The 26,352-nt window shown below is 36.1% G+C and overlaps 1 protein-coding gene across 1 annotated transcript in view; it reads left to right on the forward strand.

Annotated features, from left to right (window-relative positions):
- Positions 1–26,352, forward strand: part of LOC123854704 (uncharacterized) — a 160,972-nt gene that overhangs the window by 94,273 nt on the left and 40,347 nt on the right. The window contains exons 40-57 of the mRNA XM_064583319.1: positions 4,749–4,850; positions 6,172–6,276; positions 7,576–7,680; positions 8,551–8,604; positions 11,134–11,238; positions 12,663–12,716; positions 13,298–13,402; positions 14,211–14,264; positions 15,451–15,555; positions 16,388–16,441; positions 17,096–17,200; positions 21,093–21,146; positions 21,799–21,903; positions 22,075–22,128; positions 22,400–22,501; positions 22,990–23,043; positions 23,912–24,016; positions 24,563–24,616. Coding sequence (XP_064439389.1) covers positions 4,749–4,850; positions 6,172–6,276; positions 7,576–7,680; positions 8,551–8,604; positions 11,134–11,238; positions 12,663–12,716; positions 13,298–13,402; positions 14,211–14,264; positions 15,451–15,555; positions 16,388–16,441; positions 17,096–17,200; positions 21,093–21,146; positions 21,799–21,903; positions 22,075–22,128; positions 22,400–22,501; positions 22,990–23,043; positions 23,912–24,016; positions 24,563–24,616 — 1,476 coding nt within the window. The remainder of the gene's footprint in view (positions 1–4,748; positions 4,851–6,171; positions 6,277–7,575; positions 7,681–8,550; positions 8,605–11,133; positions 11,239–12,662; positions 12,717–13,297; positions 13,403–14,210; positions 14,265–15,450; positions 15,556–16,387; positions 16,442–17,095; positions 17,201–21,092; positions 21,147–21,798; positions 21,904–22,074; positions 22,129–22,399; positions 22,502–22,989; positions 23,044–23,911; positions 24,017–24,562; positions 24,617–26,352) is intronic.

Below are 26,352 nucleotides of genomic sequence, written 5' to 3' on the forward strand. Positions count from 1 at the left end.
AGAATTCCTCATATCAGTGAGATCATATGATACATGTCTTTCTTTGATTGACTTATTTCACTCAGCATAATACCCTCCAGTTCCATCCACATCGTTTGCAAATGGCAAGAGTTCATTCCTTTTGATGGCTGCATAATATTCCATTGTTTATGTATACCACATCTCCTTTATCCATTCATCTGTTGATGGACATCTTGGCTCTTTCCACAGTTTGGCTATTGTGGACATTGCTGCTATCGGGGTGCATGTACCCCTTCAGATCATGACATTTGTCTCTTTGGGGTAAATACCCAGTAGTGCAATTGCTGGGTCGTAGGGTAGCTCTATTTCCAACTTTTTGAGGAACCTCCATACTGTTTCCAGAGTGGCTGCACCAGCTTGCATTCCCACCAACAGTGTAGGAGGGTTCCCCTTTCTCTTTATCCCTGCCAACATCTGTCATTTCCTGACTTGTTAACATTAGCCATTCTGACTGGTGTGAGGTGGTATCTCATTGAGGTTTTGATTTGGATTTCCCTGATGCTGAGCAATGTTGAGCACTTTTTCATGTGTCTGTTGGCCATTTGGATGTCTTCTTTGCAGAAATGTCTGTTCATGTCTTCTGCCCATTTCTTGATTGGATCATTTGTTCTTTGGGTGTTGAGTTCGATAAGTTCTTTATAGATTTTGGATACTAGCCCTTTATCTGATATGCCATTTGCAAATATCTTCTCCCATTCTGTCAGTTTTCTTAGTTTTGTTGACTGTTTCTTTTGCTGTGCAAATGCTTCTTATCTTGATGAAGTCCCAATAATTCATTTTTGCCCTTGCTTCCCTTGCCTTTGGCAATGTTTCTAGGAAGAAGTTGCAGTGGCTGAGGTCGAAGAAGTTGTTGCCTGTGTTCTCCTTTAGGATTTTGATGGACTCCTGTCTCACATTGAGGTCTTTCGATCATTTTGAGTCTATTTTTGTGTGTGATGTAAGGAAATGGTCCAGTTTCATTCTTCTGCATGTGGCTGTCCAATTTGCCCAACACCATTTGTTGAAGAGACTTTTTCCCATTGGACATTCTTTTCTGCTTTGTCGAAGATTAGTTGACCATAGAGTTGAGGGTCCATTTCTGGGCTCTCTATTCTGTTCCATTGAATCTATGTGTCTGTTTTTGGAAACACCACTGATTTTTGTGTGTTGATTTTGTATCCTATATCTTTACTGAATTCATTGATTAAATCTAACAGGTTTTTTGTTTTTTTTTTTTTGGTTGAGTCTCCAAGATTTTCTGTATATAAAATAATGTCATCTGCAAATAGAGACGATTTTACTCTTCCTTTCTGGTTCTGATGATTTTATTTCTTTTCCTTACCTAATTGTTCTGGCTAAGAATTACAGTACTATGTTGAATAGAAGTGGTGAGCATGAGCACCCTTGTCTTATTCCTGATTTTAGAGAAAAGTGTTTCAACCTTTCACTATTGAGTATGATGTTAGATGTGGGTTTGTCTGCAGATGGACAGAGCCAATGTCTGGGCTCTTCACTCAGGCACTGCTGCAAGAGGGACAGTCTCTGGAATGCTCTCAATAGGCTTCCTGGTCAGGTGGGACAGAGGGCTACCTCAGCAGTAGGCAGGAGCCATGAATTTGTTTCCTCACCTGGGTGAGGTGGCAGAACAGGCACCAAGGCCAGGATGTCTTATTGTCTGGGGACCCAAATCAGGCAGAGTTCCCTGGCAAGAAGGGCCACCAGCTTGGCTGTGCAGATGGGCAAAGCCATTGTCTAGGATATCTACTCAGGCACTGCTGCTAGGAAAAACACAGTCTGCCTAAGATCCAAGTGCTGGTTGCTATAAGCCATGCTCCTTTTCCCCATCTCAGTCTGATCTCCAATGGTCAAGTCCCACGGATTCCTCCCACAATACCTATGGGACAAGACCCAAGTGGGCCTTCCAGGAAGCAACCCACAACTCTGGAGGAGCTAGATGAATGCCTTGGGCTCTCTTTCTCCCACCAGAGAAACTATAGCTCTGGGAAGCCCTCTCAGTGCAGCACTGTATCAGCCTCAGAGAGGGGGAGTACAGTTAGAGTATAGCCAATTCTCTTACCCTTCTAAAGCAGTCCTTCTCAGTCTCTGTAGTTCAAGGAGGTGCTTCAGCCTCACCACCATATTCTGGGATTTTCATAATGGTGTCTTGTCTGTGGATACTGGCAAGATGATCTTTTTGTGAGGGGGACTGAAGTTGGGAACAACCTATGTCACCATCTTGATGACATCACCCTATCTTTATTTCAATACAAATGTAATTTTGTAATAATAAAAGTAATTATAATTTAAAATTAAAGAATGTCAAAATGCAAATTGGTCCATATCATTCCTGAACTTATAACCCCACTATGATTCTATTAGCCCAGTAGATAAAGGCTAAGCTTCATAAAATAGCTTACAAATCCCTCAATAATCTGAGCCCAACCTGCCTCTCTTATATAAACTTTCCTCTTCCAAATCCATACTTCATTCTTCATGCTGAACTGACTATGGTTCTCCATACATTGCTTATCTATACATTGTATATATTGTGCCTAGGTTTTTGGTGGGTTGTTTTGTTTTGTTTACATTTCTCAGACTCTCTTCCATGTAGAAGGCTCTTTCTATGCATTCCCCTTTCCTTTAAGTTAAAGTCTGATATTTTAACTTGCTCATGCACTACATGCTCCAGGATGCAGTCATTTAACACCTTAGTTTGCATTAGTGGTTCCTATATGAGCTGTGGCACTCACGGCTCATGGCAACACCTGAAGGATTACCAGATAGCTAACCAATACCAATGATCCAGAAACACTGGAAAAAGTACCTTTTTCTTTGTGCAAACTCCAATATCCAAGACATCTTTTTGCAAACATGTAGATCAGCTTAAATCCCTGTAGATCAGCTTAAATCCCTGAAATTCAGGGATTTAATGAAAGTTTGGGTAAAATTATGATATTAATGGAACTTATCTGGAATTTTCCATCAACATAAGTCCTTTATATATGTTTTTGGAGCTCATTACATTGATTACATGTCTCAGTTATCCCTTTTCATAGCTAGTGGAAAAGTTGATCTGAGTAAAGTGATGGATGGAGTGAAAGCTGTTACAGGTGAGTGAGAAGTTAATGTAAACATAGGATCCTAATTTTTATGTAACTATTTTTCTTCATGCCTTAATTGCTATGCTAATTCTATCATTTTTACCTCCTATTTGTTTAATGTTTTCATACCCAGTAGCCCAGAATATTTTCTGATGTGTTTTCCACTAATACACTTCATTCTCCTTATTTTAAGACAGCCAAAATCTATAATAAAAGGTGAAATGATCTTTGAAAAAGACCCTGGTAATCACTTAAAGAAGAGATATGTTCTTCATGTCAGTAGAATTATCAGGATACACTGTTTGCAGTTTACTAATTAACAAAAAAGATATATAATACCCATTTCTTGTCATTGTCATTTTGAGTATGTTAGTCCAAGCCTTCCAAGAAACAGGATTAAATGTGAAGGACATTATTACAGGAAATGCCTGCCTAATAGAAAGTAAGGAGGGAAACTGAAAACACTGGGAGGCTGTCAGACTGCAATGCAAATATGACACCAAGTGAAGGAAAGAGGAAGAAAAGTTTGGGTGGAAGCATCCTAGATTGCCATGTAGTCTGAGGAAGGTCTGGCAATACTGCTTTCAAGAATCCTCTGGTCAGGGGCACCAGGGTGGCTCAGTCAGTTAAACATCTGCCTTCGGCTCAGGTCATGATCTCAGGGTCCTGGGATCCAGCCCTGTGTCAGGCTCCCTGCTCGACGGGGTGTCTGCTTCTCCCCCTCCCTTTGCTCCTCCACCCTGCTCATGCTCTTTCTCCCTCTCCCTCAAATAAATAAATAAAATCTGTAAAAAAAAAAAAAAAAATCCTCTGGTTAAAGTCATCATCCCATATCCCCCAGAAAGAGGGCTCCCTTAGGAGCTGCACCCAGCCCTTGACCACTGCCAATGGTAGGTATGGACTTAGTACAAAAAAACACAGATTAATTTCAAAGCAGAAGATGGGGCCCTTGGTTAATTATGTTCTCCATAGGGGCGCCTGGGTGGCTCAGTCGTTAAGCGTCTGCCTTCGGCTCAGGTCGTGATCCCAGGGTCCTGGGATCGAGCCCCGCATCGGGCTCCCTGCTCCACGGGAAGCCTGCTTCTCCCTCTCCCACTCCCCCTGCTCGTGTTCCCTCTCTCGCTGTGTCTCTCTCTGTCAAATAAATAAAATCTTTAAAAAAAAAGATTATGTTCTCCATAGTTGGAAATCCTGCAGGTACCTTATCATGGTTACCAGTGAGATTACCCTCTCTTATTAGCCTTTAGAAAACCAATTATGGGGTGCCTGGGTGGCTCAGTTGGTTAAGCGACTGCCTTCGGCTCAGGTCATGATCCTGGAGTCCCAGGATCGAGTCCCACATCAGGCTCCCTGTTCAGCAGGGGGTCTGCTTCTCCCTCTGACCCTCCTCCTTCTCAGGCTCTCTGTCTCTCATTCTCTCTCTCTCAAATAAATAAATAAAATCCTTAAAAAAAAAAAAAAGAAAACCAATTATGTTTCTGTGAATGACATTACCTCTGTGTATTTGGTCAGAGCTCAGTGACCCTCACTTTCCCCAGCTCATACTCATTTGTATGGGCATGGGCATCATAATTTAGTTTTATTATTTGCAATCATTTGATTGTACTTAAATTCCATGGATGTCATTATTTTAATTTTTTTATTAAGGAGAAAAGTCTGATCTCAACGGTATGAAAACTGTTCTGGAAAACGTGGGGATAGAGCTCAAAGATAAAGAATGCTTGGACATGATGAAACATCTTTCTAAGGGTAAGTGTTTTAAATACTGATGTAACCAAAGAGAGACTTGAGATTTCTGCATCTGTGAGAATCTCTAAAATTATCTCCATTTCCTCAGTTCCAGGAAATAGAGAGTCCATCTCAAAAAAAAATTTTTTTAGAATGTCCATTTATACCTGAAATGAATCCCTATCTACAGTTTTACTTTTAGATTGGGAAACAGCATTTCCATTATGATGAGTGTTATTATCAAACATGAAAAAAAAAGGCTTAATCTGGGATTTGTGGAAAGAGGAAAAGGATTGTTTAGAAGTGAATAAAGCAGAAATGGGGAGAAGAAAAGAGGTGTGTGTGTTGTAGAATGCTTGATGTGCTAAATTTCACCCAATTTTCTCTCAAATTTTATTATAAGAGAAATTTCTAGTGAAAACTCTCGAAAAGCCGTTTATCCTAAGAGTATCCTAGTGATTTTCCACATTTCTCTGTGACTTAAATTCTCCCTTTTCTGACAAGATCTTTCAAAACAGGTTGCTAAAAGTTGTGAAGTCTCTAAAAGGTATGTGAGCAGCATAATGAAAGTGCAGACAAATATGGCATCTTTGCATTTATACTGTTTTCAAGATATTAGTGGATGCTGCTATCTCTCATATACACTTGATTGTAAATTTATGTTCCCACTGAAGATCAAGCTTCACTTTAGCTGCCAACATTTTACTTCATATCTAGGAAGAAAGTCTTGCACTTTCTCAAGATTTTTCCAAACTTTTCAAGAAAACAAATATCAGATTTCAAGCCTGCATAGCAAAATGTAACAGAAAAGATTAGCACTGACTCAGGGAATTTAATCAGCTGCTGATAAATACTAAACTGGGAGTTCGGTCATCAAATTAAATATTGTTTCTACTTTACTTCTGAACAAATAACAAAATATTGTTCAGAAGTAAAACATGTTTCCCTCCAGAACTAGAATTCACTTAGCATTTATTCAGGTGCAGTTTAAAACTTTGTGTTTTATAGTCTGGTCCCCAAGACAAGTCTCAAGAGAAGTGACCTTAATTCTAATGTCATAGTTGAGTTTCTCTATAGACATAACGTCCTTAGTCTCTTGTTCTAAAATTGATGGGTTTTTTTTTCCACACTTTACAACAAGCATTATTAACCCTACTACTGGGGGGGGGGGTCTGTGAATAGGCTTTGAAGAATACATAACCCCCCCTGAAATTATACGCAATCTTTGTGAACACAGACATTTGGTTCATGAAATTCACAACAGGATATGTCTCTCTGAAAGGTTTAAGAACCTCTTTTTTAGAGTTATATAATTTTCTTCATGGACTGTCTCTTTCCTTAGATGGGAAGGTCAATGTCAACGACTTGAATGCTATACTGGATAATATGGGAATCAAGATCTCAGATAAGGAACTTAAGGTTCTGACTAGAAATCTCCCTGCTGATGGTGAGCAAGTTTTCAGATACCATAGTCACATGCTGGGAGAGCTTAAGTATAAGAACCATAGCCAGTGGTCCAAGGGAAAGGGGCCTTAGGAATGGTAATCTACCCTGATAGTAATCAAGAAGCTATAAATATGGGCAAAGCATGTAACCAGCATAAAAGCATGCAGTTACCAAAACCAACATGAAAACATTGCACTTTGTATGTATGTCTTTTATGTTCTTTACCCATATTATGGTCACTAGAAAACAGTCTTCCACATTTTGAATAGAAAAATGCAGGCAACTTAAATGATGGTACTTCTGAATTTCTTCCCATTGCTAACACATAGGGGTTTGAAATATTATAGAACTTTAAGTAAAATTTATATTATTGAGATGGTATATTTTTATATTTAAGCTTTTCTTTCTAATATTAAGGAAGACAATAAAAATTGAATAAATCAATAGCCTAGAAAAAATATTATTCAGTAAGTATTAATTAAGTAAGCATATATAAGGCATTTAAGATAGTGCCTGGCACAAAGTAAATGAAGATTTATTATCTTTACTCCCATGTTGTCTTTCACAGTATTTTGTGAGTCTTTTTTAATCTCAGTGTGAGTTTGATTTTCTCCTACAGTTGATAGGAGGATTTCACTAAAAAGACCAATGAATGAAGTGAAAGTTAATTTTACAGGTAAATGAGAAGTTAAAGTCAATATAGGGTTTCAGTCCTTTATATTAGTTTTTTTTTCAGTGGCATTTCTAGTATCTTATTAAATTCTGATGTTTCATTATTAAATACATGCTTCTAAGGCCCCTTGGATTGGCATTAGGAAGGCTTCTGCAATAGAATACAAGACTATATGTCAATTTTAAATCCTAAGTTTTCTGTGCTTAAATAAGTAATATGCTTCATGTCACAAATGTTTAACTGAACATCACCTAGAAATGTATATGGTGAACCTTAGAAGTGATGGAGATAATGTATTCACTGAAATCATCAATAATTCTCACCAAAACAATCAAATTTTTTGAAGAATAATTTAGATAAGAATCTGCATGATCTTAATTCACTCATCAGATTTTATTCTGGAAGTTGTCTTTCCCAACTTTAGAAAAACTCTTTTTAATTTATATTAAATACGGTATTTTATAAATACCATAAGTCATGCTCAATGGTTCTACAATTTAGAATATCTTTGCCTAACTCTTCCTCTTGAAACTGGGATATCATTAAGCTGCAGAGAGCATATTTTATAACTTGAGATAATATGAGAGTACCTAAAGCTCATACATGTACCATCCCCTCTCTTCAAAGGTGAGAAGATTGATTCTAGTGATCTGAAAAATTTCCTGGAAAGCCTGGGGATTGAGCTCACAGATAAGGAAAAAGAGAAGCTGCTGAAAACACTGCCAGTTAATGGTGAGCTATCATAGAGATGCCATGGTCTCTTGTGGGTCTGTGTAAATATCTCCAACTTCGTTTCTGTTTATTTTCCTCCAAAAGTGCAAAAGAAAAAATATTAAATTAAGTTCTAAGTTATATAGCAACCTGTCTTAGAATTTATAATGGAAGTTAAGTAGCCCTTCAGACAAGAGTTGACATTAACAACTAAACATGTTGTTACCTGTCAAGCCACTAATTTGTTTATATCATGAGAAGAGAAAAAGAGAGAGAGAGAGAGATTGGAGATCCATGAAGAAAAAAATAAAAATAGGAAGCAGAAATAAAAAGAAAGGGGAGTTCTATATGATTTCACTCATGTGGAATTTAAGAAACAAAATAGATGGACATAGGGGAAGGGAAGGAAAAATAAGATAAAAACAGAGGAAGGCAAACCATAAGACACTCTTAACTATAAGAAACAAACTGAGGGTTGCTGGAGAGGCAGTGTGGGGGTGGGGATCAGGTAACTGGGTGATGGGCATTAAGCATTAAGGAGGGCACATGATGTAATGAGCACTGGGTGTTATATGCAACTGATGAATCACTAAATTCTACCCCTGAAACTAATAACACTGTATGTTAACTACATTGAATTTAAATTTTAAAAATTGAAAGAAAAAAAAGGGAAGCTATACTCATGTTTGAACAAGTAGACTCCCTCAGGAATAGGAAGGTTTGTCACCATGAGAGAAGTTTCTACTTCCAAACTTTGCTATATAAGATGAAATAAGCTAAAAATTAGAGACAAGTCTTCTTAAAATGTTATTTCTGAAATTATTTAATTCATGCCATTTTTGTGATTCCATGTTAGTTTCACCATTAAATGAATTATGGATTTTCTTACAGCTGCTGGAAAGGTATATCAAAATGGGTTGCTGAAGGGTATGAAATCTCTCAAAGGTAAGTAAGAAACCCAGTTAAAAGTCATATTGTCTGACATTCCCCAACTTCACAACATTGAATTATGAATCCTGGCTCCTCACTTTGATATCATTCCATATTTATGATTCTTTCAGTCTATCCACATTTTAACCAATAATGGCATATATTTTATCTTGTAGAAAATTCCATATACTCTTGCATTCTTTTTCAACTTTGTACACCTCTACCCCACAAAAATCAATCAAACCTAGGAAACCACAGCATAAGTGAAGTGAAGGGTTAGCTTTATTCAAGGGATCTGGTCAACTCTATGGATAGCTAATACAGAAACTCAGGCAAAAAAATATATTTATAGCCCCTATTTATTGCATACAAGTATTAGATTTGTTGTCTGCAGTTCCAATTGCTTAAACTGCTTAATTTGTTTCGTTATATAGGCTTGTTACTAAGACAAGCTCTAATTTTAACTATTTTCTTGACCTTGTATACTTGGACAAATCTATTTGGGATTTTGGCTCTGTTGAAAGGTAATATACAAAGACACAAAATACATTTTTCTTTTTTGTTGTTTTATTTTAATAGAATTTATGATTATTATATCCATTAGGGCTTGATTAGGGAAGCAAAATCACTATGAGTGACATGGAATAAGAGATTTATTGTAAGGATTAGATTTTATGCAATTGTGAGAGCTGGTGAAGAAACCTGTGAAAGCTGTTGCCCCCGCTTTTGGTTGTGGGCCTAAAGTCCTGCCATCACTGTAGTCAGCAAGGCCAGCACTCAGGAGGAAAAACTGGTGACAGAGTTGGGGAGAACAAGAAAAAATGAGAACCCGTGAGGACAAACTGGAATCTTCTTTCCCCCACCCTTAAGAATGTAAGTGACCTGAGAAAGAAACTGGCATCTGGCTCCAAGGAGATATACATGTGCTTAGCCAAGACTAGCTTCCACCCCATGCCAACAAGGCAGTCCAGAAGATTAAGAACAATATCATGGGCTGTAATGGCACCTGGAACCCAACACTGACCTTTTTTTTTTTTTTTTTTGTAATTTTTTCTTGAGAGAGTAGAGAACGCGTGTGTGAGCTGGAGCAGGGATGGAGGTGTGGGGGGCGGGGGGAGGAGCAGAGGGAGAGGCAGGGAATGTTAGGCTCGATCTCACAACCCTGAGATCATGACCTGAGCTGAAATCAAGAAGTCAGATGCTTAACCAACTAAGCCACCCAGGGACCCCCCTGAAACTGACCTTTAGAGTGTAGGAACAGCTGCTTCACTTGTGTCTTCCAAATCTCATGCAACATTTTCTGGGGCAGGCCAGAACTCTATAGGGAAGGGAAGTCCTAGAAATATAATTCCAGCTTAGGCAGTTTGACACAGTTAACAGTCTACCATCATCTTCACCTTGACATCCATATATACATCTTTTAGTCTCTCTTATATTTCTAATAAAAACAATAACAATTTCTCATATAACCAAAACTATGCTAACTCTCTTCTCAGAAGATGTTACAAAATCTCAGCTATCCCTCTACCCATCTCTAGGTTATGTTTATTTTCTAATTGACTCACATTCTTCCCTGACATCCTATAACTTAAACAAGGATATATAAGGCTAACTACTATTCACAAATTTTATGTAGATGCAGGGAAATGGGGAGGAGATTAAAAGAAAAGAATTGGTTAAAATATTCACAAATATATCTATATCAAAAAATATAGAGGCGCCTAGGTGGCTCAGTCAGTTAAGCATCTGCCTTCGGCTCGGGTCATGGTCCCGGGGTCCTGAGATCAAGCCCCTCTTTGGGCTCCCCACTCCGCGGGAAGCCTGCTTCTCCCTCTCCCACTCCCTCTGCTTGTGTTCCCTCTCTCTCTGTGTCTCTCTCTGTCAAATAAATAAATAAAATATTTTAAAAATATAGAGAGAAATACTCATAACTATTACAATCTTGTGCAGTCCGTTAGCAACTGGTCATGTGGTTGTATCTAGTATTTATCTTTCTTTTCCCACTGCCATTTCATATTGCTTTTTCTCTAACCAAGTACTTCAGCTGCTCCTACCTCCTTACCTGGTAGGTGATCCTAAATTTTGTTCCTGAAGGATAAGGGCCATTATCAGACCTGTCTGTATTGGATTGGATTGTTTAATTTACAATTAACTTTAATCACAAGGCAAGGAGATATCAACAGGTGTCCTAGATTCTAGACATATTGATCTCTATCCCCAATGTCTAGTAGTGGCAGCCCGGTTTCCCCTGATGGTCAGAATAAATCACTCCAACCAGTAAATTCCTTTCTTTACTTGTAGATTCATAGCAACAGGAAGCCAAAGTGGCTCAGATTCAGTTTTTTTTTTTTCTTCCTCAGTCAGTTGGCCATAGGATACATAATTGACATATAATATGTAGGTTTAAAGTATATAGTGTGATGATTTGGTACTCTTAAATATTGAAAATGATTACCACATTCATCACCTCACCTTAAAAAATGCAAAATTTTTAATATGCTTTTTTTCATATTATATTCATAGTCCTACATTATCTTTCCTAAGGGGGGAAGGTTCGTGCAAATGACCTGGACAACACTCTAAAAAAACTGGGAATTGAGCTCACAGAAGAGGAACTTGCAAAGCTGTCAGAAAACCTACAAATTGATGGTGAGCACTACAGATATCTTCAGGGCATCTCTTATTTTGCTTTATAACTGATATGTTTAAAAATAGATTTATTTGACAGATACATGTTAGAAAGTTTGGAGGAGAGCCCAATTTTGTTTTTTTTTAATTTAAGTTTTTTAAATTTTAATTCCAGTATAGTTAACATACATGTTACATGATTTCAGGTGTACAATATAATAATTCAACAATTCTATACATTACTCAGTGCTCGTCATGATAAGTGTACTCTTCAATCCCCATGACAAATTTCACCCATTCTCCCACCCACCTTCCCTCTGGTAACCACCAGTTTGTTCTCTATAATTAAGAGTCTGTTTCCTGGTTTGTCTCTCTCCCTCCTTTTTTTTTCTTCTTTGTTCATTTGTTTTTTTCTTAAATTCCACAGATGAGTGAAATCATATGGTATTTGTCTTTCTCTGAGTGACTTATTTCACTTAGCATTATACTCTGTAGCTCCATCCATTTGTTGCAAATGGCAAGATTTCATCCTTTTTTATGGCTAAAAAATATTCCAGTGTGTGTGTGTCACATCTTCTTTATCCATTCATTTATCAATGGATACTTGGAGGAGAGCCTAATTTTAAAGTCAGAATAAATCTTGGGTCTTCATTATAATTAATCTAAAATAGCATCACCTTTCCCTGTGTATACCAAGAATTGCAGAGGGTACTGTCAGGATTCTAATAGGTCTAGATAATAAGAAAGCAAAATAATAGGGATATGAATATCTATTTATAGAGAAGTCAACAGGCCCATTCTTCTATCTTTCTGTCTACTGAAATCTTCACTCTAAAATGAATTCAAAGATTCTTATCATAGTATATACTATGATAAGAATACCTTCAATCTCCATCTGCCTGTCTGGATATATCTTCTCTCATTTTCCTTCTGTTCAAGCCATGTTGAACTATTTGTAGTTTCATACACACATAGCATGATGCCCCTCTACTTTTCCCTTTTCTTAACTTCTCCATGTGAATTCTTTTCCATTCTTCCATATTTCAGATCAACCACTCTGATACATTAATGAAGTTCATGCATTATCTCCTGTAGGAAGCAATCTTAGAACATACCAAGCTAGATTAATGGTCCCTTCTTCAGCTTTTTGTTGGTACATGAAGTAAAGTTTCCAGAGTACCTGGCCAACTCCAATAGTATCTTCAAGTATGGCTTATAATGGCATCCAAAACACTAGGAAGAACACACTTTTCCTGACCAAGCTTCTAAGCCAAAAGAGACCTTTGTATTAATGGAGATCATTTTAACTCCCTGGAGATCCAGGCATTTAATAAATGGTCTCAGGTAAAACGAAAATACAGGGAATTTTTCATGGAATTGTTTCCACAAAATATATGTCTTAAATTTGTGTTCTGCGCTTATTTGCATTGTGCCGTTTCTTGTAGCTAATGGGATGGCTGGTCTGAAAGAGGTAATGGATGGAGTAAAAGCTACTACAGGTAAGTGAGAAATTATCAATCCAAGACATTTAGTACTTATAGTAGCTATATTTTATCATTATCCCTCAATTTCCATTTAGTTATGACATTTATTTCCTTATTCATTAAATTACTAGCAATTCATTTTCTGGTATATTTTTTATTTATATGTTTTGTTCTTCTTTCTTTTAGAACAGCCAAATTCTATATTAGTAAAATAATATATAAAGTAAAATTTTAGTAAAGACTACAGAAAACTTACAAAAATGAGACTAAATAAGATCTTACCTTATTTGATACAATTATTTGAATAAGTAATTTATAATATTCTAATTGAATAGATAGATACATGATGTAAATTTCACTGGGTTCAGAGTTGCTTTGCCATGGTCAATATGATCGTGACTTCTTTTATTAGCATTTAGAGATCAAATTCTTTTTCTGTGAATGTCATAGTCGGTATACGTGGAGAGGTCTCATTGGCCTTTGTTCTTTATTCTTTACATATTCAAGCTACGTAGCCATAGATTGATTTTTCCCTATTTGGAATCATTAGGTGATCCTTTAAATTCATATATGTAATGATATCTGCCTTTTTTAAGGAGGGGAGGTTGATGCCAAAGACGTGAAAACTATTCTGAAAAACATGGGAATAGAGTTCACAGATAAGGAATGTTTGAAGCTGATGAAAAATCTGCCTTTCAATGGTAAGCATTTCAAATATTGATGTGACCCTAAAGGGTTTTATTAAGCTTTTTAAAAAAATTTTTGTTTAAATTCCAGTTAATATACAGTGTAATATTAGTTTCAGGTGTAGAATTCAGTGATTCAACACTTCCATACATCACCCTGTGCTCATCACAAATGCCCTCCTTAATCCCCATCACCTATTTCACCCATCCCCCCACCTACCTCCCATCTGGTGACCATCAGTTTGTTCTCTATAATTAAGTCTGTTTCTTGGTTTTGTTCTCTTTTTTTCCCCTATGTTCATCTGTCTTGTTTCCTTTTGAGCTTTTTTTAAAACTCAAACTATCCCCATTTGCTGAGATGCAAAAATAAATAAACAAATAATGCCTATCTCAAAATAATTTAAATGTTCACTTATTCCTGAGGGAAATTTCCATCTATGCAGTTTAACTTTCAGTTTTGGAATAAGCATCCCCATCATGTTGACTCATACCATTGAGGGGAATACATTTCTGAGGCTACCCTTACCTTGTAGATAGCTACAGGCAACTGTGGGAAGTAAACAAGGGAAAGAGGGGTGTCAAACTGGGAGGGGATAAAAGGTGAGAGGTGCTATTACCAAAAACGTTGTGCATATTATAGGGTGCCTTGTGTGCTGAATTTTGGATAGATTTACTGTATTATAGACTCGCTAATTTTCTCTCAAAATTTATTTTAATGGGAGAAATTTCTAGAGTAAATCATGAAAATCTCAGTTTTACTGAAATAATTTTAGTGAAAAGCCACATCATTTCTCTATGACCTTATTTGTGCCCTTTCTTATAGATGATAACAAGGTCTTTAAGAACAGATTGCTAGAAGGTGTGAAGTCTCTTAAAGGTGAGTGAGAAACATAATGAGAATGCAAATGAATATGAGATCTTCATTTTATACTGTTTCTTAAATATGAATTTGCTGCCGTCTGTCATATATACATCTTGCAAATGTATACTTTTTTAGAACTCAATCTTTATCTTAGAAGATAATCTCATCTTCTATCTCGGAAGTAAAGCACCACACTTTCTTGTCATTTTCCAAATTTTCAGGAGGAAAAATATCAAATTTCAAGTTTGCATAGCAAAAAAAATATAGAAATGATTAGCAGTGATTCAGGGAATTTAATAAATAGCAGAAAAAACTAAGTTTTTTGTTGTTTAGAACTAAAGAATGTTTACCTCCAGTACCAGAATTCCCTGGGCATTTATTAAACACAATTTATTTTTTTTCCACTAGAATTTTTTTTATTCACTAAGAAAATTGAGGCTAGCAAGAGTGATAGTCCTCAGCTTTCTATCCCCAATCCCTACCTTTACAGGTATCTTTAAGCACACCCATCCTAGTATCAAAGGATGAGTGAGGAGTACCTCTTCCTCTTCAAGGCTTACAAAGATACCCTCGACTCCACCCTCTCCCACATCCATAAGACCTCACCCCTTTCGCCATTTTCAACCTCTTCCTCTACAGACAAGCCTTTCTTTCAGCCCATGCACATGTTCAACATATTCCATCCTATAAAATAAGCAAACTAAAACTCTTCACACCCCTCGTTGGCCACAACTCCATCTCTTTTTTCCCTTTCTCATTCACTTCTTGAGAGACTTGTCCATACTCTGAGCCTCTATTTCTGTACCTTGCTCTCTTTCTCAAACTAATTTCAGAATTGAATGCCCTTTAAAACTTTGTGTTTGTGTAGGCTCGTCCCCAAGACAAGTCTCAAGGGAAGTAGCCTTAATTCTAACTTTGTATTTGAGGACTTAAAATATTTGGCCTCTGTGCTAACATTGTTGAACATTATTTAATTTACTTTTTTCACTTTAGAGCAAATATTCTTCAGGTAAATTTTAGACTTTGAGGGAATCCTTGAATAGGCCTTAGTGAGTATATAACCTGTCTGAAACAGTGTGCAAATTTTATGAGTAATGATCTACTGCTTAACAATTCACAATCAGATATGTGTATCAAAAGAGTATAAGAACTTCTCTTTTGGAGTCATTTAATATTCTTTATGGACTGTTATTTTTCTTAGGTGGGAAGGTCAATATCGACAACCTGGACACCATTCTGAACAACCTGGGGATCAAGCTTGCAGATACGGAACTTAAAGATCTGGCTGAAAACATGCATGTTGGTGGTAAGCATGTTATCAGATACACTGGTTAATCCTGGAGAAAGTTTAATTAAAAGAACCTTTGAGGGAAGAAATGTCCTTTTCCATAAGGGGAAGGGAAGGCCCAAGAGCCATGTGGTGACACACCATAACCAGGACTAAAACACAAAGAATGTCATTTGAGTTGATGAGTATCCAGTTAACAAAGTCAAAATTAAAACAGTTTTTTATATGTGTGATATGTGTGACTTTTATGCTGTCTACAAGTATCATGGTTAATAGTCTTTCCAGTTTTGAATATAAGAATGCAGATTCTTTCAACACACTCAGTTCTGAATAACTTCCTCTTACTAACACAAATAAATTTGAGATGTTATAGGCCAAGTTGCATCATTGCAATTGTATGGTTTTCATGTTTAGAATTTTCTTCTTATTCATGCTTGTCTTAAAATAAAAACTGGAGAGGGGCGCCTGGTGGCTCAGTCATTAAGCGCCTGCCTTCTGCTCAGGTCATGGTCCCAGGGTCCTGGGATTGAGCCCCACATCAGGCTCCCTGCTCGGCGGGAAGCCTGCTTCTCCCTCTCCCACTCCCCCTGCTTGTGTTCCCTCTCTCGTTGTGTCTCTCTCTGTCAAATAAATAAATAAAATCTTTAAAAAAATATATTGGTTAAATAAATATATAAAACAATTAGGATGGGGCCTGACACATAGAAGTGCAACTATTGTAGTTGTTCCTCTGTTTTTCCACAAACTTTGGTATTGTATCTCATAAAATAATATATGCGCTCTATATGATATATGAGATCTATACTATATGATATCTATAATATACTGTGATTTTGATCTTCTCCTATAGTTGATGAGAAAATTCCTCTAGAAACACTGATGGAAAACATCACAGATTTTACAGGTGAGTGAAAAGTTACCATAAAATTAGGATTCCAATTATCTACATTAAATTTTGTTTTTTCCTGGTATTTTCTACTACTCCATCATTGACCTATAAATTCTGGTATTTCTCCATATTTATTAATGAACTATTTGTCTCTAGTGTTTCATGTATTGATATAATCTGTTTTTGTAATGAGATTACCATACTATTTCTTGCTTTCAAATTCTGCAATCTCTGTTGTTTATGTCAATAATATAATTCACTTCACCAGTGATTAATAACCACAATATAGAATGACACAGCAAATAGAAAGTGGAGCCTAAAATTGATTGAGGTAATGTCTTCATTGTATTTATCATATAATTCTTATTTTTTAATTAAAATACTTTTTTCAAAGAAAAATTCATGTAAGCATCTATTTTTTAAATTAATCAAATTTTATTCTGAAAGTAGTCTGCCCCTGATTTTAGAAGAAACTCTCATGTTCATATTAAGGAAATAAATTTGACCTAACACCTACATTGATTTTGTAGTTGAAAATGTTTCATTTTTACTTTATTCTTCAATCTGAAAATGAGGAGATAATATTAATTATCCTAAAGTAATTTTTTCATTAGAAATAATTATTGCTATGTGAAATAAAGATGTATACCAAATTTCCTATTTTCAAAGGTGAGAAGATTGAGTCAAGTGATCTAAAAAATGTTCTGAGAAATCTCGGAATTGAGGTTACAGATAAGGAACTAGAGAAGATGCTGAAAATACTGCCAATTGATGGTGAGTCATACAAGTGTCTGTGAGAGCTTCCAGGGAACTTGGATTTTTGTGGATCTGCATGAAAATTTTAATTTCTTCTGAAACATGATAGAACTTTTTTTAAAGATTTTATTTATTTATTTGACAGAGAGAGACACAGTGAGAGAGGAAACACAAGCAGGGGGAGTGGGAGAGGGAGAAGCAGGCTTCCCGCTGAGCAGGGAGCCCGATGTGGGGCTCGATCCCAGGACCCTGGGATCATGACCTGACTCTAAGGCAGGTGCTTAATGACTAAGCCACCCAGGTGCCCCTAGAACATTTTTTAAAAACTAACATGTAAGCTACATATAAAAGCTGTAAGTGTCATTTAGAGTTTATTTTGGAAGCCAAGCAATTCCTCAGATGTGAGTTGCCATCAGAGCTAACAAATGTCTACTGTTGCCCTTCAGGGCTTATACCATAAGAAGGAAAAAGAAAGAGATAAGAGAGCAGTGGAAGAAATTAAAGATAAAAGTCAGAATTAAAAAGAAAGGGAAGATATATTTATACAGTATAGTAAGCCCACTCAAGGGGACAAATTTATCATATTGAAAAAGGCTTCTCTTCCTTAATTTCATTGTTATATAAAGATGAAAATTTGGGGTAAAACATTTTTAACAGAATTCCTGAGATATCATCCACATGTCATACAATTAACCCAATAAAGTATACAACTCGGTGAATTCTAATGTATTCACAAAATTGTGCATTCATCGCCACAATCAATTTTAGAACATTTTTATTATCCCAGAAAGATACCCCATACCCATTGACCATCACCTCCCAATTTCTCCATTCCCCCTCAGCCCTGAGCAACCACTGATCTATTTTCTATCTCCAGTTTTCCTATTCTGAATGTTGCACATAAATAGAATCATACAATATGTGGTCCTTTGTGACTAGTTTCACTTAGCACAATGTTTTCAAGGCCCATCCCTATCCTGTTATGTATTAGTACAGTTGACCCTTGAACAACACAGGGGTTAGGAGCACTGACTCCCTGTGCAGATGAAAATCCGTGTATAACTTTTGACTCTCCAAAAACTTAACTAATTGCCTACTGTTGACCAGAAGCCTGATAACATAAACAGTCCATTAATATATATTTTGTATGCTATATGTATTATATACTCTTACAATAGGTAAGCTAGAAAAAAGAAAGTATTGTTAAGAAAATCATAAGAAGGGGCGCCTGGGTGGCCCAGTCGTTAATCATCTACCTTTGGCTCAGCTCATGATCCTAGGGTCCTGGAATCAAGCCCCACATTGGGCTCCCTGCTCAGCGGGAAGCCTGCTTCTCCCTCTCCCCCTGCTTGTGTTCCTGCTCTCAATGTCTCTCTGTCAAATAAATAAAATCTTTAAAAAAAAAAAAAAAAGAAAAAAAATCGTAAGGAAGACGGGTGCCTGGGTGGTTCAGTCGGTTAAGCCTCCGACTCTTGATAACAGCTCAGGTCACAATCTCACAGTCCTGGGATGGAGCCTGGTATGCGGCTCCAGGCTCAGCACAGAGTCGGCTTGAGATTCTCTCCCTCTACCTCTGCCCTTTTCCCCTCCCCCTGCTTGCACTCTCTTTCTCTCTCTAAATTGTAAGGAAGAGAAAATACATTTACAGCACTGTAAACACTCCATATTTAAGTGGACCTGCACAGTTCAAACTCCTGTTTTTCAAAGGTCAACCGACACTTTAGCTATTATGAATAATACTCCTCTGAACATTCAAGTTTTTATGTGGATACATATTTTCTTTTGTCTTGGGTATATACCTTAAGAGTGAAATTGTTGGGTCATATGGTAACTCTATGTTAAACCACGCTGTTTTCCAGACAGGCTGCCCTACTTTACATTTCCACCAGCAGTGTACCAGAGTTCCAGTTTCTCCACATCCTAGTCAACACTTGTTATTATCTGTCCTTTGATTATTTTGTAGTGAGTGTGAGGTGGTATCTTACTCTGGTTTTGATTTCCCTGATGGCTGATGATGTTAAGCATCTTTTCATGTGTATATTGGCTAAATGTATATCTCCTTTGGAGAAAAATCTTTTCATATCCTTGTCCATTTTTAAATTTAGTTATCTTTTTATTATTGAATCAAAGTCTGTATATATTCTATATACAAGTCCCTTATATTTTCTAAATACAAGTTCCTTTTCAGATATATGATTGCAAGAGTTTTCTCCTGTTCTGTGAATTATCTTTTTACTTTCTTGATAGTGTTCCTTGATGCACAAAAGTTTTTAATTTTGTTGTCCAGATTATAATTTTTTTCTTTTGTTGCTTGTGCTTTGGGTGTCATATATAAAAAACTATTGCCTAATCTAAGGTTAAGAAAATTTACAGCTGTTTTCTTTTAACATTTTTATAGTTTTAGCCCTTATAGTTAGGTCTTTGATCCATCTTGAGTTAATTTTTATTTATTTATTTATTTATTTATTTATTTATTTATTTATTTATTTATTTATTTATTTTTACAGAGAGAGAGTGTGAGCAGGGGCAGAGGGGGAGGGAGAGAGAGAATCCCAAGCAAGCTCCACACCCAGCACAGAGCCTTATGCGAGGCTTGATCTCATGACCCTGAGATCACAATCCAAACCAAAATCAAGAGCTTAACTTACTGAGCCACCCAGGTGCCCCATATTGAGTTAATTTTTGTATATGGTGTGAGATAGGGATCCAAAAGAATATTCTCTTTGCACATGAATATCCAGTTGTCCCAGCACCATTTGTTGAAGAGACTATTCTTTCTTCATTAAATGGTGCTGGTACCCTTGTCAAAAATCAATTGACCATAAATTGGAAGGCTTATTTCTGGATTCTAAATTCCATTCCATTGATCTATATATCTACTTTTATGCCAGTACCCCACTGTCTTGATTACTGTAGTTTTGTAGTTTTTAAAATGAAAAGTGTATGGGGTGCCTAGATGGCTCATTCGGTTAAGTGTCCAAGTATTGGTTTCAGCTCAGGTCATGATCTCATGGGTTGTGGGATTGAGCCCAATATGGGGCTCTGTGCTCAGCAGGGAGCCTGCCTGAGAATCTCTCCCTCTGCCCCTGCCTGACCCCCATGCACACTTGCAAGTGAGCATGCTCTCTCTCTCAAATAAATAAATAAATAAATAAATATTTAAAAAGAAAAGTGTGAGTCCCCCACTTCTGTTTCCTTTTCAAGATTATTTTTGCTATTTGGGGCCCCAGCTTTACCATATGAATATTAGGATCAGCTCATCAATTTCTGCAAACAAACCAGCTAGAAATTTCTATAAGATTGCTTTGAATCCATGGATCAATTTGGGGAGTATTGCCATATTCACAATATTAAGTCTTCCAATCCACAAACATAGGATGTCTTTTCATTTACTTAGGTCTTCTTTAATTTCTTTCTACAATGTTTTATAGTTTCCAGAGTATAAATTTTGTACTCCTTTTGTTAAATTTATTCTTAAGTATTTTATTCTTTCTGACGCTCTTGTAAATGGAATTGCTTTCTTAGTTTCCTTTTGGGTTTGCTCATTACAACAGTATAGAAATACAGTTGTGGGCTCCTGGGTGGCTCAGTTGGTTAAGCGTCTGCCTTTGGCTCAGGTCATGATCTCAAGGTCCTGGGATCGAGTCCCACATCAGACTCCCGGCTCAGCAGGGAGCCTGCTTCTCCCTCTGACTCTCTCCCCTCTCATGCTGTTCTCTCTCTCTCTCTCTCTCTCTCTCTCTCTCTGTGTTAAATAAATAAATAAATAAAATCTTTAAAAAAAAAACACAGTTGATTTTATATATTGATAAAAGACTAGATTTTCTATTTCCAAAATTATTCTATTCATGCTGTTTTTGTGAATCTCATATTCATTTTGCCATTACATGAATTATGACTTTTCTTTCAGCTAATGGAAAGTTATATCGTAATAGATTACTGAAGGCTATGAAGTCTCTCAATGGTAAGTAAGAAACAAAATTATAAGGCATATTATCTAGGTTCTCCAGATATATCATCCAAGCATGAATCTTGGTCCTATATAAGTTTTTACTTAGGATTCTTTCAGCATAACTACATTCCATCTGCTGTTAATATACACTTTTTCTTGGCAGGAAGTCCAGTATCTTCTTAGATTTTTTTCGACTCTTTCTCAAAAAGAAAAATCAATTCTACTGAATACAAACAAAAAACCCTGGTCATTATTGAAGAGAATGGTCAGCTACAATGATAACTAATATGTTGAGTCAGTAAACAAAAATAACCCTACTTTTTGTGCCAAGTAATTAAGTTAGTGGTCTGCAGTTCTATTTGTTCAAGCCCCTTAACCCTGTTTTATTATGTAAGCTTGTCAACAAGAATAGACTAAAGGAAATATAATTCTAATTCTGACTCTCTTGACTTTCTCCTTGGGTCTTCAAGTGGACCAGTCTATTTGGGGTTTTAGTCTTGTTGAAATGTAACGATAACAAAGGCATGAAATATATTTTATGTTTTGTCTCTTTTGTTTTAATAATATGTGGTCATTAAAGTTAACAGTTTTACTAAAAAATTTTTTTAATTTTGCTATATATAACTTTTTTTTTCCAATATTGCTTCACTGTCTCTTTCCTAAGATGGGAAGATGAAAAAGAATAAACTCCATACTAATTTGGAAAATATGGGAATGAGACTCACAGAAGAGGAATTTGCTGAATTGTCAGGACAACTACAAGTTGATGGTGAGCACTAGAGATGGCACTAGGGCATCTGTTGATCTTCTGTTTAAAGGTGTATCAATTAAAACTGGGATGTAAGTCAAATTCAGCTGGACTTTATTATACTAAATAAATAATTTGTATCTTTTTCTAAGCTCATGTCATTGATTATATGTCTCTTTTGGGCTTATGTAGCGAATGGGAATGTTGATCTGCCTAACTTGATGGAAGCAGTGAAAGCTATTACAGGTGAGTACAAAGTCACTATAAACCTAGAATTCTTATTGGAACAGAACTATATTTTACTATTAACCTTAATTGCCATGTTGATTCTGTTACTGTACTCCTTATTGTAAATACTTGTCTAGAGTTGGACTTTGTGGTATCCATGTTTTGGTAATAAAATTTTAGTCTCATGTCTTGGTAGAAAGACCCATTTTCTCTAGAAAATTTTAAACTTAAAAATAACATTTTTAGAGTCACTAAATTTTCCTCACAGGCCTTTCTCTTTCTGATTAAGGGAAGGTTGACATCAAGAACCTGGAAACCGTTCTAGGCAACATGGGAATCAAGCTCACTGACAAGGAACTTGAAGATCTGAAACAAAACCTGCCTGTCAGTGGTGAGCATATGAGATATCATTAGATTTTGAGCTTTAGGTTTTATGTACCTTTAGCAATGAGAGGAATAGAACAAGGGAACTTTTTGTGCAGAAGATGTCAAGATTGGAGATGAGACAACTTCTTTGTCAGTTGGGAATGTAGTATTTGGACACAGGTGGCACGGTCACTAGAAGAGTCTCCTCAATTCTGAGAACAAGAAAGCCACTTTGAATTCCATCTTTTCATCATCAAATTCATGAGTTGATATTTTATGAAATGGAAAGTCAAATTTACATTTTTGAAATAAGTATATTTTTAATATTTAAAATTTTTTCTTCTACTCCAGGCTCATAACATATTCTGAGTAAATATTTATTGAATGACTGTTTAAAATGCTTAATAAGATGCCCAGGACACTTAAGTGCTGTTACAATCTGAAGGGGAGGAGAGTGTTCTTTTGCTATTTTACATCATTTTATGAGCTTCAAGTTATGGTTTTTTGTTACAGTTGATAATAAAGTTGCTCTGAAAACTTTGAAGGATGAAGTGAAAGCTTTTACAGGTAAGATATAAATGATTTGGAATAAATCACAATTTACACTAAAAATTTTAATAGCGTGTTCTCAAAATTGTATTAGTGGCTTATAAATTCACATATTTTCAGTATTCATTTTGATAAATATTTGCATCTACTGATCAACAGCTTAATCTAACATTATCTGGGTTTATAAGTAAAACAAAAGGATAATTTCTTCATAATAAGTCTTATATTCTTTGATGCTTTTTTTCAAAGAAAGTATCTGGCTGGTACTTATAGACCCAAAAACTAGATGGACATAGTAAAAGCAGGGCAGAGCATTAAAAATAGTAAGTCCATTGCCAATAGCTAATCACATAACTTTAAGAAAATAAAGTAAAATATGTCATAGTTTGTTAATTGTGTATTGTATTAACCATATCTTGACTTTATTTCTGGATAATTATATGACCAGATTTGCTTCTGCACAATGTGATATTATTCTCAGTATTAGGAATACATCTTATTTACTATTTTTTTAAAGATTTTATTTATTTGAGAGAGAGAGAGAAAGAGCACAAACGGGGGAGGGGCAGAAGGAGAGAGAGAAGCAGACTCCCTGCTGAGCCCCTTGGGGCTCAATCCCAAGACCCTGGGATCATGACCTGAGCTGAAGACAGACGCTTAATTGACTGACCCACCCAGGTGTCCCTTCCTGTTTACTATTAAGGGACAAATTCTATTTTTTATTTACCATTTGACTCTTTTTATCAGGAAATCTTTCACTCTTCCTTTTCTTTTCATCCTGGTATTAGAGAAAAGACTAGAGCAGCAAAAGTATATATTTAGATGATCTTAAATAATTAGATTATCCTATCATATTTTAACCTATTACTATTCCATCTTCTCAAAGGAGAAAAGATTGATTCCAGTGACCTACAAAATATTCTGAAAGACATGGGGATTGAGCTTACAGATATGGAGCACAAGCATCTACTGAAAACACTGCCCATTGATGGTAAATAAATGCCAACATGCCTTCCAGGGAACTTGATTTTATGGGTCAATGTGAGCCATTCTCAATCTTTTAATAGTACAGTTTTGTCTTAAAAATGCCATAAATTAATAGAAAGTCACTTCTGACTTGAAAAGAAATTCTATCATTTCCTCTTCGAACACATTGGAGAGTCATCACTACATTGCCATACAGTTGTCCAAGTGACTAATACTACCCCCTCAGATCAGCAATAGTTTTGCAATAAGAGCAATGAAAAGTAATGAAGGAGAAATAGGACATCAGTGGAATAAAAAAAAGAAATATTTAATGTATCTTTTAGAATTGCACCATGAGAGAGTTTAATAAATGTTTCCTATTCCAAAGAATGGGTAAGTTTGTCACTGTGCAAAACACTTATATTTTTAAATGTCCATATTGTATAACTATAAAATAGATTAATTTTTAAAGCAAATCATTGAAATGTATCTTTCTACAATCATAGAATTTATGTTTTGGTGACTCTTCATATCAATTTTGTAGAGGTCTGAACTGTACCTTTTCTTACAGCTCATGAAAAGGTGTTTCAAAACAGGTTGCTGAAGGATGTGAGATATAATAAAAGTGAGTAAGAAGCACAAAGAGGAAGCATATGAAATATCCTTAAGCATTCAATTTTTAAAATTTTATTTAAATTCAAGTTAGTTAACATATAGTATAGTATTGGTTTCAGGAATAGAATTTAGTGATTCATCACTTACATATAACACCCAGTGCTCATCCCAACAAGTGCCCTCCTTAATACCCATCACCCGTCAAGCCCATTCCCCCACCCACCTCCCTCCAGCAGCCCTCAGTTTGTTCTCTATAGTTAAGAGTCTCTTATGGTTTGCCTCCTCGTCTGTTTTTATCTTATTTTATTTTTCCTACCCTTCCCCTATGCTCATCTGTTTTCTTTCTTCATTTCACACATGAGTAAAATCATGTGGTACTTGTCTTTCTATGACTGACTTATTTCACTTAGCATAATACACTCTAGTTCCATCCACATCGTTGCAAATGGCAAGATTTCCTTCTTTTTGATGCTGAGTAATATTCCAGTGTGTGTGTGTGTGTGTGTGTGTGTGTGTGTACCACATCTTTATCCATTCATCAGTTGAAGGACATTTGGGGTCTCTCCATAGTTAACATTAAATTTATATCAATAGATTATAACACGTTATTTTGCTGCTTGTATCACATCTGTGTTTTTCCTGGTAATAACCCCTACTTTATCTTAGATGAAATTCTCTGCTGGATTGGGTTTTTCAAGCTTTCTCTGAAGAAACATGAGCAGAAATAAAGATGGAAGGAAAGAAAGGAGGGAAGAAAGGAAGCAAGGAAGGAAGGGGGGAGGAAGGAGGAAGGTGGGAAGGAGAGAGGAAGGTTTAGCATTTATTCCAAAATGTGAGCAGGAGCAGAGAAAACAATCTGAGAGTAAGAGTTTAGGAAACAAATACAATCTCTCTTTCTTTGTGGAGATTATTGATTAGTGCTCTTCAGCTACAATTACATAGCCCTGTCCCACCTAACTTTTTCCTGGGCCCATATGTTTAACATTTGAGGAAGCATGTTCTAATTCTAACTTTTAACTCTTCAAATTGTAACTCTGCTTGTAAAGAGCTGTGCAAATCTATTGTAGTTTTGTTCTTTGCTTGAAAATTTTAGCAGTTATACTAGATTGTGAAGTCATTCTTTTTTAGCAGTGTATATTCATGTAACAGTAACAACTGTCTTAAAGAGATATTTGCACCCCCATGTTCATTGCAGCATTATTTACAGTACCCAAGACACAGAAACAATGTGTCTATGGACAGATGAATGAAAAAAAAAAGATAGGAGATATATACACACACACATACACACAAACACACACATACATACATATGTAATAGTATATTATTATATAATATACTATATAACATACTGTAAAAAAGAAGGAAATCCTGCCATTTACAACAACATGGATGAATCTTGAGGACATTATGCTAAGTGAAATAAGTCAGACAGAAAAAAACAATATGACATGATACTATATGATATCACTTATATGTGGAATCTAAAAAAAAACAAACTCATAGAAACAGAACTGATGGGTAGTTGCCAGAGGCAGGAGGATGGGGAAGGGAACGGTGAATGTGATCAAAGGATACAAACTTCCAGCTGTAAGAGGAGTAAGTTCTGGGGAGATATAATGTACAACATGGTGACTATAGTTGACAATACTGATGAGGGATGTGTTAACTAACCTTATTGTGGTAATCATTTTGCAGTATACATATATTAAATCATTACATTGTACACCTTAAACTTATACAATG

This window comes from Mirounga angustirostris, unplaced genomic scaffold (assembly GCF_029215605.1).
Source record: "Mirounga angustirostris isolate CCGP_5_RB_7025 unplaced genomic scaffold, mMirAng1.0.hap1 SCAF_17, whole genome shotgun sequence".
Classification (NCBI taxonomy): Eukaryota; Metazoa; Chordata; class Mammalia; order Carnivora; family Phocidae; genus Mirounga; species Mirounga angustirostris.